Here is an 18,179-nt window from a genome sequence, read left to right on the forward strand (position 1 = left end):
TGATGTAGTACCAATGAGGAGAGATAAAAGGCAAACGTTGAATAAAATAACAAGTAAGTTGCCTACTCAGCCTATAGTGGGAAATTGGAATAGGCATGCACGGCTTGGGAAGCCGTGGATATGCACGGCTTGGCTTGGGATACACTGCCATGTCTTCCTTCTCAGAATGCATTTCTTTCATGTGGATTCAATCGATTTCCCAAAAGTTGCGTGACTGATCTGACAATGCCTGTTCCTCTCCGACGCTGATGTGCATCACTTCAATGTCCACAACTTCAGTTATGATATTTAGCGTGGTGACTTCTCCTTGCACCAGCCATCCAAATACACTTTCCAGTGCAACCAGTGAATTCATTCAGTCTCTCCATTCTTCCTGTGACCATTTTCCAATATTGGTCTCCGCCAATTAGGACTCCTAATTCCACTGCATCCTATGATGGGTAGGCTACATCTGCTATGGGCATTCCTTTTGCTTCCAAGTCCCTCCTTATCTTTTGGCGCTTTTGGCCACTTTTGCCGCTACTGGTACTCTAAACATAGGGACGGACATAGGGACAGGTATAGGGACATTGCTGTTCCTTGGTGTGGTTGCACCACTTAAAAATTACGGCACGTTAAGTTTAACTGGAGGCCACCTGGAACCCCCTCAAGGGCCACTGCATGGTGCCACAGACGTCCCAAATACAAAAACTGTAACCAAGGGCCGCAAAAGGGGCTAAGAACCACTGACCTATACTATTTCAACCTCAAGACAAGAGTCTATAAAAGCTACAAAATTGTATTTTTGGGGTGAATATAAAGTGAGGTAGCAGTAGCAGTCTAACCACATCCTAGGCTCAGTCAGATTGCTCGGATTCCCTTGGGGATAATCCATAGAGGGAAATTGAAGTGCAGAGCTAGAATATCATTTCTTTTCCCCTCTCCTATACTGAGGGTTAAAAAATGAAACAGGACTTATACGTTCTTGATGGATATGAACCCATCTAGCTGAGCATCAGAATGACAATGCAATGCTATATTTTGCCTGTAGACTGTAGATGCTTGGACTGTAGATGCGTTTGGACTGTGAATGTTTGTGTGTGTGTGTGTGTGTGTGTGTGTGTGTGTGTGTGTGTGTGTGTGTGTGTGTGTGTGTGTGTGTGACCTACCACGCCGACAATGGACCCTACTGAACCGCCTGCGCACTGGAGTCGGCTGCTTCAAATCAGCAATGAATAAGTGGGACTTGACAGACAGTGCAGTATGCGAGTGTGGCGAGTCTGAGCAGTCTGCCGAACACATAATTAACACCTGCCCCCTGTACAGACCTCCTTCGGAGGCCGGCCTCTTCCACGTGGGACCAGAGACAAGGGCGTGGCTACTCGATACTGAGTTGGACATTAATGATATACACGAAAGAAGGTGTGCAGACTTCCTCCTTCTCTTTAGTTTAACTCTTTTGTTCGAGCACCCGTTGAATTTCTTTGGATGTGCGTGCACCTCCTGACGACTATTGATTGAGTACATCTCAATGTCAAATCATAGTATGACAGCTGCCTGGTCAGTCCGACTGGTCCATGGACTTGATGAAGTCCAGTATGCAGGCAGCTGGTGAGGCACTGCTAACCACATCCATGTCTATTGGGGCCGGTGCAAAGTTTAGAGTGGAGTCATGAAAAGGCTCTCTCTAAGCTGGCATGCTTGAGAGGAGAAACCATTATATTAACAGAAAGGAGCCACATTAAAAGCAGGCGTCTGGATTGAAAACCTCAAAGTTAAAGGAAGTGACCTTTACTGAACCAAATCTGACTCAGCTGCAGTTAAAAAAGCCCTCTGGGTCAGGCACTTTAGTGTTTAACATCATTTCCGACTTGAAGAACATAAAAATGTGTGTTTCTTCTTCTGGGAAACAGGGCGCTTAGCTAAGCACATTGAGGGATAAGTGATATGCACCAGACAAGGCCATCCGAACACAACTCAGTGGGAGAACACTCAAAGGGTCACGTAGGGGACTATGAAAATACACAAAGGTTTTTGAGAAACGACTGGAATGGATGAGACCAGCGCAGCTAATGACAAGAAAGGCTTATAAAGGCAGTTGTGGCTCAGCAGCGAGCTACTGTACTATAGACATCTGTTGTATTCCGTCCAAGAACTACAACTACTCTTGTCCAATTAAATAGAATTAATAAGCCTTGTCCACATCTATTCAACTAGGTGCAAGTGGCAGCTCCCTGAATTACAGGTCCCAGAGCAACAGAGGGGACAGGGAGAGAATTCAGGGGAGCAGTGGGCTAAGCGGTTCTGTGTTTTGTAACAGCCAGGAACCACAGACCCACTTGTCCCAGGAGTCCAAATACATGCATATTTCACAGTCCCTGCGGGCAGTGGCTAGCCGTGTGACCTTCCTCTCGAGGTCAAGGTCACTGTGGACTGCTGTACTATGCATTCCAAGATGCCAGAGGATACTTGCTCAGCAGTGGATCGATTTGGTCTTTCCACGACCTCTGGCCTTGAGTTACCTAGGGGACGCATTAACAGCACAAGTTTGATAGTTTATTCTTACCTCCCAGACAGCATCATCTATATTCTAAGATCATGGCAGCATTTAACTCATGTATTCAACACGTGAAAACAATAAACAGAATTTTTAATTGGCCTTATTCTAAATTCTGCCAAAAAAAAAAGAACAAAAAACAATGAACAATTTTTCATCTAGTTATTTCCCTGTGAGATACTGTAGAGATGCAATTTGCAACCTCATTAAGCCCCTGAACCAACGCTGAGCTCGAGGAAAACAAACAAATAATGACGCAGTGGTTAGCTCCAAAATTAGCATTTTATTTGGATGGTTGGGGTCAGAGATGTATACGGTAATTTGTATTCCAGTACATAACGTTTCTCCACAAGGCTTCAGTTCAAAACCTTTCCCAGTCTTAAAGCTGATTCAGTAATTAGTGCCCACTGCCTACAATGCCCCAGGACCCTTACTCCCTCCCCCTCCTCCTCCAACCTCTTTTTGGTAGAATTTGGTATTCAAACAGTTGTGCTGACAAGAATGCATTTTTTTTATTTTCTTTTTATTTATTTTTTCACTCAGATGATTTTTTTCTTTTTCTTCTTTTATACAAAAAAATTTAACTTCTACACATTTAATGTCACCCAGATTTTTTCTTTTTCTTTCACTTTGTAAATAAATTTTGGGATCAACATTTTTCTTGTGAAAAGATAAAAACATGCAAAAACTTTTAATTTGTAGTCCAAATTACACATTTACAAGTTTGGAACTTTTTGCACTTCATCATCATACTACATCAAAAGAAAAAGGAAAGAAAAAAAGAAAAAAAAACATTATGTACACACGTCTTTTTACAGTGAAGTAAAAGTTGAAAATATTCAATGATGAATAAGGCAAATGAAGTGTACATGTACTGTATTATAACAAAACACTTTTGTTTTATTTGCAAAATACTACACCACTTCAGAAATAAAGAAAACAAAATCTGCTACAAAAGTATGATTTATGACTCCCTTTATTTGCAACCAGCTGCATAAGTTTAAATTCTTTTTAGTGAAAAAGTCTAAAAGTCTAGCATACTGTACAGTGCTGTTCTTAACTGTTCCTTCCCATCCAAGCTTAACAAGGGATCCTTCATGTCTTCATCTTCATATTTGTATTTAAATAGTCATTTTCAACAAACAGCAGTATTGTGTAACCAAAAAAACAAAAAAAGCATGTAGAAGCATACCATAGTGTAACATACTTTCTTGTTTCGAAATCACTCCAAAAGTCAGTACCATTAAAGCCTTGAACATAAAACTAATCATTCAGATCCAAAAAATGTACAAAAAGGCACATTATATCCCAGTGCTTCTGTACTGTGAAATTCAAGTGTAACTGAGCGCGTTCAATACCAACGATCCCAATGGTGACAGTCCACCAATGTCCCGATCCGCCTTGCTCCAAACCTGGACAATAGCCTATAACCTAAGCCTTCAACAAGCATATGTATGCGCAGACTACAACAATAAGCCTAGGTTGGTTGTTTTTTGAAAAACAAAACAAAAACAAAATTGATACTCATTTAAATTTTTTGTACTTTTCTGTCAAATCCTCCTTCACTCTGTCAGAGAACATCAGTGTATCAGAAGCTGTCCACGTCCCATCAACAGGGGAGGGGGAAAAAAAACAACAACAAGATCCTCTTTCCTTCTCTTCACCGTTCGTCTTCATTCTTCCACCTCTGTGAAGGGGGCTGCATGCGCCCTAGTCGTCACTTCCGCCATACATGTCTGCCAGTTTTCTGAAGCGAGGGCCCCAGTCGTTGAGGTAATCGTAGTCCTGGTCGCCCCCGCTGCTAGACGAGTTGAGGGAGCTTAGGGAGCCGGCGGTGGAGCCACTTCCCTCATAGTCAAACACCAGCAGGGAGTCATAGGGAGGGGCGGTGGGATCGTTGTCCGCTGCCTTAAGTCCCTGGACACAAGGAAATACAGAAACATGGTTAGCTGAGCAGACTGCAGGCAGCGTTGTAAACGTACACCAATGTTGCCTGCCAGGAATAATGGATATCAACACATCACCACCCCACCCTGCTCTGCTCTGCTCTCGCGCGACCCCAAAAGTATAATGTATTTGTGAGCTCCAACAGTGGGGTTTTCCCCCTCTGCACACATGTTCAGGATATCAGGTCCTTGTCCAGATTAGTCAGGCTCTAAAGTTCCTGTGAACGTTTCCACGGCATTTTGGTTGTCGGGATTCTCCCGATGGTTTCTGGGTTGGAGGATTATACATTGCCTGATCAAAAGCCAAGAAAAAGCATGACCAGCCGCCTCAGATCTCTGGAATCCTCTCCTCTAATGAGGCAAGTCAGGCAACCCCTTTCCCCCTCTGAACCCCCCTACCATCACCACTGCCCTCCCCATCCCATCTATCCGTGGGCCGGCATTGGCCAGGATAACTCTGGCACTGACACTTTGTAATCTAGTGCCTGGGTGGCAATCATTTTTCTTTCCATTTCACATTTCTCCTTCCACTTTCTACTGCTATCTAAAACTAGGGGTGGCCATTTTACTCAAAAACATGTCCTTGCGTGAGTGCATGCATACGTGCGTGCACTCCATGCGGCGTGCGTGCGTGTGGTTTGTGGAGGTGTTTCCATTTTAGAAGATTGTGCTTAACATTCCCAGAAGCCCTCATATAGCGTCATGAGAGGTCCTTATGGATTGGTATTGATTTCCCAGCCCATTCCTTAACGGGACTCAGGAGACTTGATGGATTGCTAATCTAGCGGTGGAGATGTGCTTTGGCCATGAAGCACTTTGGATGTGAGCCTGGTGCCTGGTCTCTCTCTCTTATCGCGCAAACTGAGGACATCTAACAAATAATAACTGAATTAGAAGAAACTGTGCAACACAACACAGAGAGAGAGAGAGAGAAGAGCCCAGCTCATTGGGAACATGTCAGAGATTTATAGGGCCCTCTAAGCCTGTCATTATAGAACTGCAATGCCCTCAAATGAAAAGATGGATTGAAACAAAGTGCCTGCACACTTAGTGATTATTTTCTACTTGTTAGCCTTCGTTAAATGTTTGCTCAGGGCTGTGGTGCTGATAATTTGGTGTGAAATATGACAGATGGATCATTCATTACAATTACAGTCATCACTGCTCTGCTGGTTATAGCCGTCTCCGTCTAGAACCCAACGCGGCGCCCCAACTAGCGGTCTTATAAGGTTAGTCAATCATAGAGCTCTCCCTGCTAATTCCATTAAAACAGACTTATTCACTGTACTGGAAACAATGCCCCTCTTAGTCAAATGGTGAAATGTTCTCAGTTCAGGGGATTTGCTCATCACTCTCTGTCCGACTGAGAGACAATGGAGATCTGTGATCAAATTGACTAAGATCCGAGTAAAAAAAACGACCATGCCATTGGAAACAAGGGGTATAGTAGTCCAGCAACCAATCCATCACTTAATTTCCGCTCGCTCTGTGTGTGTGTGTGTGTGTGTGTGTGTGCGCGCGCGCTTTCTCACTGTCTTACACTTAAGATGTGCACATGCCATGGCACTCTGCGCTAATATGCCAGACATTAGCCCCCTCAGTGAAAACAGAATATAAGGTTGAATAAAAGAGCATTGTTGGACCCTCTGAAAGGTTAAATTCCTGGGCAGATTTGCGACCTAGGCTTACTTTTTTTTGTATCCCTCCCATTTAATTAGGAGCGAAAAGCTCCATGGCTATGGGGTTGTATTCACCCATTGCATGCACAAAATAAGAAACCCCCCCAAGCTTCTCTGGAGGCCAGCCAGAGCAATGAATGTTCAGGTCAAATTCCAGCTCCCTGTAAGCTGCAGATTCACCATGACTGAGCTTTAGCGATGTTCAAATCTGGGATTGAACACAGGCCGTCATTTGGGGGCCGTAATGCGAATTTCTGGGACGGAGTCACGGGACACTGACTGGAGCCCCCCAAACCAACACACACGCACAGTTATTGGGGGAAAAAATAAATGTAGGCACCAGCAGAATAGTCACTCCCTTAAGTATGCACCTGTCTTGTTTTTACAGAGCAGTGTAAAGACACTCAACCTCTCTCAATAGCGAGTTGGTATGACAAGTGTATCACAGTATGTGCATTCAAGACACTATGTGGGGAAGGGAGTTACAGAATGTGTGTGTGTGTGTGTGTGTGTGTGTGTGTGTGAGACTGTGTGTTTGTGTGTGTGTGTGGGGGGGGGGGGGGGGAGAGACGATGTGGGAACGAACTAAAAACTGTGCTCCATTTGTACTGCTGTGAAACTCCGGTCTGTTGGAGCTGGTGAAAAATACATGACCGTCCTTTTCATTTTACATTCTCCCTTCTTGCTGGAGTCAATGATGGCCTGGGGCAGCTCAGGGTGCAGAGCAGTGTGCGTCTATGGAAAGCTGAGGTTTCTCTCATCCCTTATTCCTCTACGCTGTCACATCTATTACTCACCTCACTTTAAGGCGAGGAACAAGCGGGTAAACAATTATATCCAACTAAATGACAGTATCATCATGTAATGTTCTGACTTTACATAATGTCTGGGTTGAGAAAAGAACATCATGTAATGTTCTGACTTTACATATTTGTCTGGGTTGATAAAAGTCAGATAAGAAACACTTTCCTGTCTTAGTAATTGCCTTGAATATAGAGGTAAGTAAGCAACCACAAGATATTACACTCGTTTCATATAAACAAATTGTTAATTTAGATACAATCACTGTCATTCAATTTCAAAATGAAATTGAAAAACGAACTCAAAACTCTAATGAACAATTACCCATACATGGATAGAAAAATGTGTTTAACATTTAGTTTTTTCTGAAATTACTTCCTCCGTGTGTGTTTGTGGACACAACACAAACACACACACACACACACACACACACACACACACACACACACACACACACACACACACACACACACACACACAATGTGAAAATCTAACAGATTTGAGTTAAAGACAAAAGACTGATTGGTTTCTTCTCCAAACAGTTCCTGAACAGTCTCAGAACATCTGATACATGCATCCGTTTGACTGTCAAAGATATCCATTTCAAATCTTAAAATAAGCACTGTACATCTTAAATAAACCGCAACGGAGAACGTGATAGATGTGTCATATCATTATTCATCCAGCGTTTATTCCAAGTGTTATATATAGTTTTTATTAACACCTTAAACATTCCTAATTAATCGCATGACTTTAGAAAGATAATCCCTTTTTTTCCTTTTCTTTTTTTTTTTGCATACACAGGCATGCAGCATGTGACGGCTGTTTGGCTGCTGGGTTTTTTTACCTCATTGATGAAGTCGCCGATGTCTCCGGGGTGTGGAGCCGCTGACCTCATGGGGTACTGAGGCTCAGGATGGAGGGGCCTCTCGTCCATTCGGCGGATCCCCACAGGCTTGATGGCGTCGGGCTCTATCGTGTCTGGCTGCTGGAGCTGGCTGAGGTCGTAATCCTGGGGAAAGACGACAAGATGGACAGATGGGGGTTGAGAACCGACCGAGCCAATAGTGCCTGGAGACCCCCGAAACCACTTGACGACAGCAGCTTTTGGGCTTTTCTTTTTGGGCTCGACCGAGAACTAAAAACGCCTCGAGAAAAACGGCACGTCGGCACCCATATGAATAGAGGCAAGAGTGTGTTCGTATCAGGTTGGATTTCTCAACAAAAAAAACACTAAGAGAAGAGAAGTTTATTGAAGTGGGATATAAAAGGTTCCAAAGTTAGAACGCAGGGTTTAATTTGAGCAAAAGGCTACGGCAGGTGGAGGGGAACTTTAATCTGGTTGTTTGTGTGAAGCACAAGCTTGGGGGCGAATTGATGCGTTTAATAAAAATACAGCCAACAGTGAGGGTGTCCAAGCTTTCGGGAGCAAATCATAAGTCGCAGAGCTTTTCCACCATGCGAGGTGTGCTGCAGGAAGTGTGTGTGTGTTAGCGACTGTTTTGCTCTAATCAGGCCCCAGACACGGGATGGTGGATACGCATAAGCTATGGCTAATCCTATTAACATTACCAAGGCAACCTGAATGGCTTGCAGTTTGCACATACAGTCACAGGCAGGGGAAGAGGATGGAGCAGAGGATGAGGTGAAGAGTGAGGGAGTGAGTTTAGAGTAACGCCCAATCTATATAGGCCTACATCATCGCATGATGGAATCATACAAGGAAGTATAACGGCAAGCTGATCTACACATAACTGATCTACAAGCTCATCACGATTTGATACATTGTGGGCTATTTTTAAGCATGAGAGAGAGGACGTGAGAGCGACAGAGAAAGACAATATAGGCAAGAGAATGGGAGACAGGATTTGAGCGAGGAGTACTCAGTGCACACGGGCGAGAGAGAGAGAGAGAGTGAGAAATGTATTGTGATGAGAGAGTGCAGCTGGGTGAACTAGACGGTATCATGGCCACCGAGCGGACACGATAGAGAAAACGCCATCTAAGAATCGGGACATGTGTGCCTAATAGGCGTGCATGATGGATTGTCTCTCTTTAGAAGATTTCGGTAATCCATCCAACTGTGATATCCGTCTTCAAAATTGTCTTTGCCCGGTTTGCACAAATATGTACTTACGCGCGCACACACGAACACGCACTCAAGCACACAGACTGCAGACACTCCGATTTAAAAATAAACATGGGGATAAAATACCGGTATATAAACCCTATGCTGTCGCGCAAAGAAACCGAGACATGCAAACAACACAACTGAGCATGCGGACACTCGACAAACAAACACCTACTCAATTTCACACTAATAAGTATCATCCCAAATCCAAAAAACAAAACGCATAGATTATTCATGTGTAATTCGATGTCACGGCCAATGACAGTAACCCTCAGGCCGGCAGCAAAAAGGACAGTGGCCACCACACATCGCACACACACACAGGATGTGGTCTGTCGGCTCGACTTCACGTCAGCCTGCCCTGACCCCTCTGGGTCGTTGTGGGGGATGCAGAGGTTCACGACAAGGGTCAGGAGTTAGTGACAGCGACTGCAACATGGTTTCATAGTGATAGAGTTAACCTGGAACATCTAGCTCTGCTGCCGCCCTCAGTGGAGGACCTGCTATTCACATAACAGTAACGTTGTTTATGCTACTGCAGAGTTACCGCAAAAGTGTAAAAAGACTTCACTTTAACCCATTTTGACCTGAGATCAGATTCTAAAAATGTCTTCTACATCCTGACAGTTTTCTGAAAAAGCTATGTTTCTATGTCAGTGGTTCTTCGTTTTTTCAAAAATGGCAGACCTACAAGCTCGTAGCGCGCCACTCTACGAGCTTGTAGATCTGCTATTTTTCAATAACTAAAGCATAACATAATGCTAACACCAAATGGGGTTCCCGCCCCCAAAATGGGTTAAGTTAACTTTACCACATCGCTTGGCATTGCTATTTTGGGCAATTATAGGCAACAAATCCATAAGCTCACAGCGTGACACAATGCGACACGTTGTAAGCTCGTAGATCGCTATTTTTTTTTTTAATAGACGCTTGACACTGATGATTTTACTGTGTAGTACCGCTGTACCACCTTATGCCTGATCTACATTCAAATACAATACACTAGCTGGCTGCTTACACACTCCGGTCTGAAAGATAGACCTGAACAACAAACTGTATAATGAATGAATGAAGGAGTGAATATATTACACTAATGGAACTTGAATTTAAAATGGTTTGGCTAGAAGTGGTCTTGCGGTGCAGTTGAGAATTCTGTTTATTTACAGGCACAAATGAGAGAGACACCTGCAGTTTTTGAATAAATAGGCTTAAAATAAATTCAACAAAAAACAGTGGCAGGTTATATATTGACTGGATTTGAAAGGTATTTCCATGCTACATTTTACTGCATGGTCATTTAAAGAGGATTGATCTCCATCCTGTTGCTTTTCACTCTCCAACAGTAACACAAACAACTTGACATTATGTCTACATGATGCGTTTCTTTCTTTGGGTGAGCGTCGCCTGCGCAGTCACCCACTCTCCTGAAAATGATTATCCCGCAAACCCAATACAAACAACAGCAATGGCAGCAGCAACAAAACTCAAATACTGGCAAAGCGACCAATGGTCTGACACTTCAATTTCCTCCCCAGCGGGAGATGGGGAGAACAGAGGTGGGCATTATAAAGACCACATCGCCAGAAAAGTCAGGCTCTTTTTTTTTTTTTACCCAACACTGACTCCTCGATTCTACGGCCGACGAGACCATTTCGTCCTGGCAACCTGCCCTCCTCTGCAGCACTGAGCACTCCAAATGGAAAACTTGTTTTCCTTCGATCAGTCTGTTCTCTACTTTCTCCTTTTTTTGCCTTTCAGAGGCGTTATATCATAAAACGGTTTTATTTCAACATGTTCCCTTTCACAACAGTTTAGAGATCACCGAATGGGATTTTGTGTGGGTGCATATCCGTCTGTGCGTGTGTGTGTGTGTGTGTTTGTGTGCGTGCGTGCACACTACCGCCTGCCTAATCACCACCAGATGTGTAATGGCTTTGCAGTCATATCGTTACCTTAGACAGAGCTCCATTATTACAGCCCAGCAGCTGTCTGTCTCTAAATGACATTAGCTTTCCAATTACAAGTCTCTGAGGCTAATTTAGCCCCGGTCCGGCCCGGGGAAGGGAAGGGAAGGGCTCTCCCACTCATCTCTGCCGTACCTGAGCTCCATGTGGACTCGGGGAACAATTTAGCCAGCAGCAAGAAAATAGCCCATTTCGTACGACTATGAAACGATTCCCAGCTGCTAACCAGAGGTCATTATGACAATTGAATTTGAGAGTGTAGTACGGTGTACGTGTGGCCATGAGGCTGGGCTATCAGCATATTGCCACTGTCAGGTGGGACCGTTGCATATTCCAAACTATTCATTTTCATTAACTAGGAAAAAAAACGGAAAATAAATACATATTTATCTACAAATAAATAAAGCAGGTGATTCCATGTTTTCACCGGACAGTGACGATAGTGTGAAGTGTGTGTGGGTGTGTGCGTTCCACCGTACCTGATCCTCCTCTCCTCCTCCTTCCTCGTCGTACTTGAGGATGTTGTCTCGGACGTCGTCCTCGGGGTCGATGAGCAGCAGTTTGGCGTGACACTCCTTATCGCGTCGCTTCATCCACACCACAAACAGCAGCACCAGGACTGCAGTGAGAAAGAGACAAGACCTCACGTTACTCAAGCAAAAGAACAACGGTACATATTTTCTCCAGATAAAACAATCCAACCCAGTGTTTTTAGAGGTCGGGACAGGGGACTGATCGTGTTTCTGAGCTCGGGACACGGGCCTGATCAGGGCTATCTTTTTTGGTAATCCTGCAATAATCTGGCTGTATCTCGGATGATGTTTGTCTGTTGTTGTCCATCTTTATAATCCCTGTGTCCGTGTGGTAAAGCCTTATTTATACTTAGAAAATACCAGACCGATTTACTGAAAATAGCACATAGCGGAAAATAGCAGATCCACAAGCTCATAAACGCAGCACGGATGCAACGTGTTGTGAGTTTATAGATCGGGTGTTTTCAGTACAACGGAGCATAAATTGGGCATAATAAGTGTGGGCACAGCTGTCCGGAGGAGGAGGCACTCACTGAGGAGGATGATGATGCAGAGGAGAATGGCGATGATGGCGCCCGTGCCCAGGCCGGCGGCCATTATGTGCTGCGCGTCGGTGCAGTAGCCGTTGATGTCACACTGGCACACTTTGATGCGCAGGTAGGACGTGTTGGACATGGGCAGGTTGCCCGAGTCGGTGATGATTATGGGGATCTCGTAGATGCCGCTCTCCAGAAAGCCAATCTTCATGCTCACCTGCGCATAGTCACCTGAGAGAGTGACATAGAGAGAGAGCGAGAGACAGAGAGAGAGAGAGATTTGTACTTCAGTGTTATAAAATAAGCTTTTAGAAGAATACAATGAAGCCATTTAGAGAAAACATTTTCAAGCGAGGGGGATTAAGTCAAAACAGACATTTGTAGTGCCGGTGTTCACAATATGATTATGACCTTATTACCACTTTGCAATGAGTATGCGGCATGAGTTCCTACCTATCTAATCCAAAATATGGCCAGGATTTAGATTTGCAGCTCAGAACTCTACTGAATACCTTTTGATAATACCGCTTAGAATAAATTCCCTGCCACTATAATCCATATGCCCGTTATCCTATTAAGATATACTCACTGCGTTATGACTCACTGCATCTAATCGCTAACGCACAATAATACACGAGCCATTTCCCTCATATTTGTTCTGAATGAAAATAATCAATTAAAGGCCGTTTCCCAATGTAAACATGTATTACCATCTGCATACGGTATATGGAATGTAAGTTATATTTGTACAATGGACGTTTATATTTGCTGACATTGCCACATTTAACTGCAGGTCGTCTCCAGACTGTGGCACGAATTAAACGAAGAACAACATTCACAATATTACAGGCGCACCAATCTTTCAATAAATGAATGCCAGTAATAAGCAACAATGTTCATTAGAGCTCAGTTGTTTTTCTAATCTCCAAAGGATGAATATGAACCGTGATTAAATGATTGGTGATGATTATGTTTTGTTGTTGTTTTAAGGTCATATTTAACTTGCAAATGGTAGTCTGCTAATACAATATACTGATAATACTGTAACTAGTACATGTGCAGTTGTTGTCTGCCTTCTCTTCTATGGAGAAATGTGGAGACTCGTTGTGTGTGAAGTGATCCTGCCTGAAACTTATAAGCTTATAAGCTCTTTTAGCTCAGAGGTACAAATTTGATGGAGACCCAGTACAGTTTGAATCACCACATTGCCGTTTTAAAAAGAGCTACTACCAGTTAATAACAACAATAATGACAACACAATATAAACCAATTGCTATAACCCATTCTGGGCGGGAACCCCTTTTGGTGTTAGCATTATGCTATGCTTTAGCTATTGAAAAATAGCAGATCTACAAGCTCATAGCGCGAGTGGCGCGCTACGAGCTTGTGCCTTGTAAGTCTGCTATTTTTTTAAAATCGAAGAACGACTGACATAGAAACATTAAGAGTGCTCGTGTTATGTTGTGTCTTCTCCCTCACCACTGAGTCTGGTGATGGTCCAGTTCCTCCTGACGTCCAGCGGCTTGTGGGCCAGCTCGAAGGCAAACGGCCCGGCGTTGGGGTTCAGGTCTCCGTCCAGCGCCGTGATGTTGATGGCGTTGGGCTCGGGTTTCTCACACACCTCGGCCTCCTGGGGGAACACCCGCGGGGCGTTGTCGTTGATGTCCAGCAGGAAGATCTGAAGAGTGCCTGTGCCAGTCGCTGTCGGTATGCCTAATGGCACGCATAACGACAAAAATAACAAAGATATTTATGAGAATATTGTATAATGCAACGCAAAAAACACAAAACAAGTCTTTTTTTTCCACATTCAAATAGGGCACTTCAAACATCGGGTTCATGTGGGCGAAGACCGCATACTGATCTGAGAAGCTAATCGCAAATGGGGTGGGTGAGAGAGAGTGACGGACTGATATTTGGGCAATATCTGCACACCCACATTGTGTGTGTGCGCACTCGCGCATTTGCGTGCGCACGTGAGTATGCATGCGTGCGTGAGCGTAAGCACACATGCATGTGCCTGAGGAATATCTTCCTGGCGACGGCCACGGGATGGGAATACTAAAGGGCAAAGACAGACAGAGCCCACTGTCACCTCCTCTCAGCGTCCTCTTCTATGCATTCACTGAGTTAAGAGGCTTTTTTACCATTCGGGCCACGCTCAAAGGGGCTAGTCATCCAATCCTGACCCATTAAGGCTGAGAAACCTCTTTATTGGTGGAGTTTTTAAGCTTATTGGCCTGATCGCATGCTCCACGGAACAGGGTAAACCTGAACAGAGGTAAATCCTGTCAGGTTGCAGGAGAGGTGACTATGCCCCGCACGCCGCACCATGGTTCTAGGATCGCTGCGACCACATTAACCTTCAACTAAAGCTAGCCGGCGTACCAGACATGCCAAGTGCTCGCCGCGGAGCTGCCCTTCAAGCATGGATGCTGCTTTTGTGCCTCAGAGGAAAAGAAATCCTCCACAGATTGGGTGCACTGATATAGCCGTGCCTGGTATAAAAGGCAAATAACAAAAGCAGTCTATTTGGTGTGCCGGGTAGAAGAGAGACCTTCAAAAGATTGTCCACACAAGGCCACCTTGTGCCTCGTATACTTTCATAAACATGACTCTTGTCTGTTCCCGGTGGCGCCGACAATGACAGCCTGCAGTGGGGTTGGCTTTTGAAAAGAGGCAGGCTACATTAAAACAACTCAAACTTTAGTCGAGTGCATTACAGGGACTGTTAGCAACATACCGTTATCCGAGGCCATGAATGTTGCATTGTACAAATTGTTCTTCACAAAGGGGGACTCTCGGTCTAGAACGGCTATCGTGGTGATTCGGCCAGTGTTGGGGTCTATCTTCAGCCAGTTGGCAGGATCCGTGAGTTTTGCGTATCTGAGAGGAGACAAAAGAATGAGCGATTAAACAAAAGGCTCATAATCCTAAGAGTTCAAAACAACATTCAACATCATTGTGACTTTTTAGCACAGCTTTATCCGTAGTACATCCAGAGTAATGGGCATTGCCTTGAAAATGCATAAACACAGGCAGAGAGGCATAAAAAGGGACTATATTATTCTCTCTCTCTCCACCTGGTTTCATGAGCTTCCTTTGAAAATAATACGCTGCTTCAATTAGGCTCCACTGTGCCTTGACAGACACAATGGCCCACCTCCAGTCCTTTTCCTAAAGCGGTGGTTCCCAAACTTTTTCGTTTCAAGGACCCCCAAATCAACATTTATTAGGCCACGGACCCCCCATTTTAAGACAATATGCCAGTGACCCTGATAAAGGAGGATTCTTACGGCTCTAGCAGTGATTCCGAAACATATTAATTTCATGGACCCCCAGTTTCACACGCATTATGCTACGGACCCCAGATTTAATGGCATTTCTATCTCTGGTACTATATTGTAAAACCGCTGTTAATTTAACTCTGAGAGTGTACAAATGGAACCACATGGACCCGTTAGGGTCCATTTGGTTCCATTTGTACACTCTCTGAGTTACAGACCCATACGGGTCCATTTGGTCCTTAAAGTACCTGATGTTTTGCTGCATGAAGCGGTCGGGGTCCTGCGCCGTGAAGGTGGTCAGCGTGGACTCGGGAGGCACGCCCTCCTCCAGCTTCACCAGCTTGGGGTTGGGGTCGAAGTAGGGGCTCTCGTTCATGTCCAGCACGCGGATGGAGACGGTGGCGGTGGACTGGCGCGGCGAGTGGATGCCGCGCGCCAGCGGCACCTCGTTCACCGCCGCCACCGTCAGCACGTACGTCCTGAACGACTCGTAGTCGATGGGCTGCCGGGGGGGGGAAATGATAGAGAGGACGCATGAATGTGAGACGGAGCATAATGTGATGCAAGATAACACATTTTGAGCGGGAACCCCTTTTGGTGGTTATGTCATAATTTAGCTATTGAAAAATAGCAGATCTACAAGCTCGAGCTTGTAGGTCTGCTATTTTTGAAAAATCGTTAAAATGTGCCTCAAATCTTTCAGAAAATTGTCATGATTTACAAAAGAAATCACACCCGTGTGAACTGAGTGGTGCAATTCCCCCCCACCACCCCCCTCTCTCTCTCTCTCATTAGCAGGCAGCAGGCACAGCCCTATGCCTCTCTCTGTTTCTGGCGCCCTTTACTGGTACTAATAAGTCACATACTCGTGCTCATGACCACTGATACATAGATACTCGTATACATAGATACTCATGGACATTGCTGGTTGTAGGAGTGGTTGCACGACGAAAAAAATAATACTAATTTCGACGTCAGGCCTGAACGGGATAAACAGAAGAAAATGACACTTGTCAGAATGTCAGTAATAAGTGACAATCTCCGAAAATGTCCATCAAGTGCAAATGGGGACATAACGATAAAGATGGATTCTCTCGCGTCTCGCCGCTGAGGAGCTCATGACGGGAATGACCCCTAACCGCACAATACCGAATCTGAACGAGAGTCGATGATGATGCATGATCATAATCAAGCTTCGTCATCATTGTGATGATGATGATCACCTTAAATGAAGCAAATGGCATCGTTCTGTGATGACAATTCCAAATCGGCCCCAGCGTATGCCAACGAGCGGATCTCCCATCCGACTCTTATGAATTCCTCTCGTGTGCCTCTCTCTCATCGCTCCCCCTTCCACAGACACAGTGGAATGGAAGGTTCCACCCCGCAGCCGTCATCAGCATACATCAGTGTACTGACAACACTGATGATAGCTACAGGCTGGAACGTCTGTACTCTTGTCAACCCCCTCGTAAAAAACTATCCAAATGCCTTTTGGCCTCCGTGGTAATCTTTTTGAGTGCAAAACCTGCAGAGCGTTTGCACTCTCTGAGCGTCCCGGTGACTCCCACTGTGTGCCTCGAGTGGAGCAAAGCTTCATGATTGGAATTTAGATTAAATACCAGGTCTCGACAGAAAGAAGCTAGTATTGATAAGGTTTTAGTTCAACTTGCGAGCATAAAGATTGACCCATAAGGAGTGAAACCAACATGCTGTGTGCACTACCGCAGAAAGGACCATGTGTATGTAATCTATCTATGTATGTACAGTATGTATGTATGCAAACTATGCATGCATGCACGTATGTATGTCTTTAAACATTTATTTATTTTTCATTCATATTCATTCACACATAGACTGACCGGCACACCACAGCTCACTACAGCATGTGGTGTGGTGCACTAACCCCACCAGCAGCATTATAAAGAATTTATCCGGATCTCATACATTCAAGGTGAACATCTCTCGGGGGAGATTCCAGCAGGCGTGTGGAAAGCTGGTCTTACCTTGACCACGGTTACCAGGCCCTCGTTAGAGGTGGGGTCAGTGGGCACGGAGAACCTGCCCGTGGGGTCGCCGCCGGTGATCTTGTAGACGGTGTTCCAGGCCTGCGTGTTGGGCTGGTCTTTGTCCGTCACCGTCAGGTTGGCCACGATGACGTTCACCCGGTTCTCTGGTACCTCGCCGAAGAACTGCATGAATAAGGCATGAGTCAGGAGTCAACAACGGTGAGCCGTTAGGTGATACTGCTGGGCCAGCAGAAAGTACACAGGGAGAGAGACCCGCGACCGAGCCCCCAACCAGGACACATTCCAGGTAAATAGATATCTACGGCAACTTATCATGTCATCGCGATCATCTCACGCGCTCCCCTGCTACTGATGGCACAACAATTGCAATAGACGTTTCAGTTATTCACAACCGCCATAAGTGCCTCATTCGCCCTGATGTACAGCGGGGCCGCTTGCCATCACAGCGCTCGCATGTGTCAACATTTGGAGCGGAGGGGTTATAACAGCGAACGCATGGCTGGCTGCCGGGTTGTTGACGCGGCACCCAAACATGCTACGCAAGCAAAAAGTGAATGTGCGAGTGCGTTGGCTGAGTGTGTGTATAGCCACACTAGGGAGGAAGGTGGGGAGGCGTCCGGGACGGGTGCTGCGTCAAGGCCTCAGGCCTGATTTATACTTTGTACTAGTGTGATGTGAAATGTGAGCTTTAGTCATATTCCATCATATTCAAGTGCTTTTGGAGAGAAATGAGAGT

General features: G+C 45.0%; 1 protein-coding gene across 1 annotated transcript in view; it reads right to left on the reverse strand.

Moving 5' to 3' along the window:
• Nucleotides 1-3,040: 3,040 nt before the first annotated feature.
• Nucleotides 3,041-18,179, reverse strand: part of LOC308325911 (cadherin-2-like) — a 69,965-nt gene continuing 54,826 nt past the window's right edge. The window contains exons 9-16 of the mRNA XM_080778673.1: nt 17,420-17,605; nt 15,662-15,915; nt 14,870-15,012; nt 13,606-13,839; nt 12,124-12,357; nt 11,537-11,676; nt 7,810-7,974; nt 3,041-4,453 (exon numbers count right to left, since the gene is read on the reverse strand). Coding sequence (XP_080634799.1) covers nt 4,247-4,453; nt 7,810-7,974; nt 11,537-11,676; nt 12,124-12,357; nt 13,606-13,839; nt 14,870-15,012; nt 15,662-15,915; nt 17,420-17,605 — 1,563 coding nt within the window. The 3' untranslated portion in view covers nt 3,041-4,246. The remainder of the gene's footprint in view (nt 4,454-7,809; nt 7,975-11,536; nt 11,677-12,123; nt 12,358-13,605; nt 13,840-14,869; nt 15,013-15,661; nt 15,916-17,419; nt 17,606-18,179) is intronic.

This window comes from Protomyctophum bolini (assembly GCF_963924005.1).
Source record: "Protomyctophum bolini genome assembly, chromosome: 12".
In the NCBI taxonomy this organism is placed as follows: Eukaryota; Metazoa; Chordata; class Actinopteri; order Myctophiformes; family Myctophidae; genus Protomyctophum; species Protomyctophum bolini.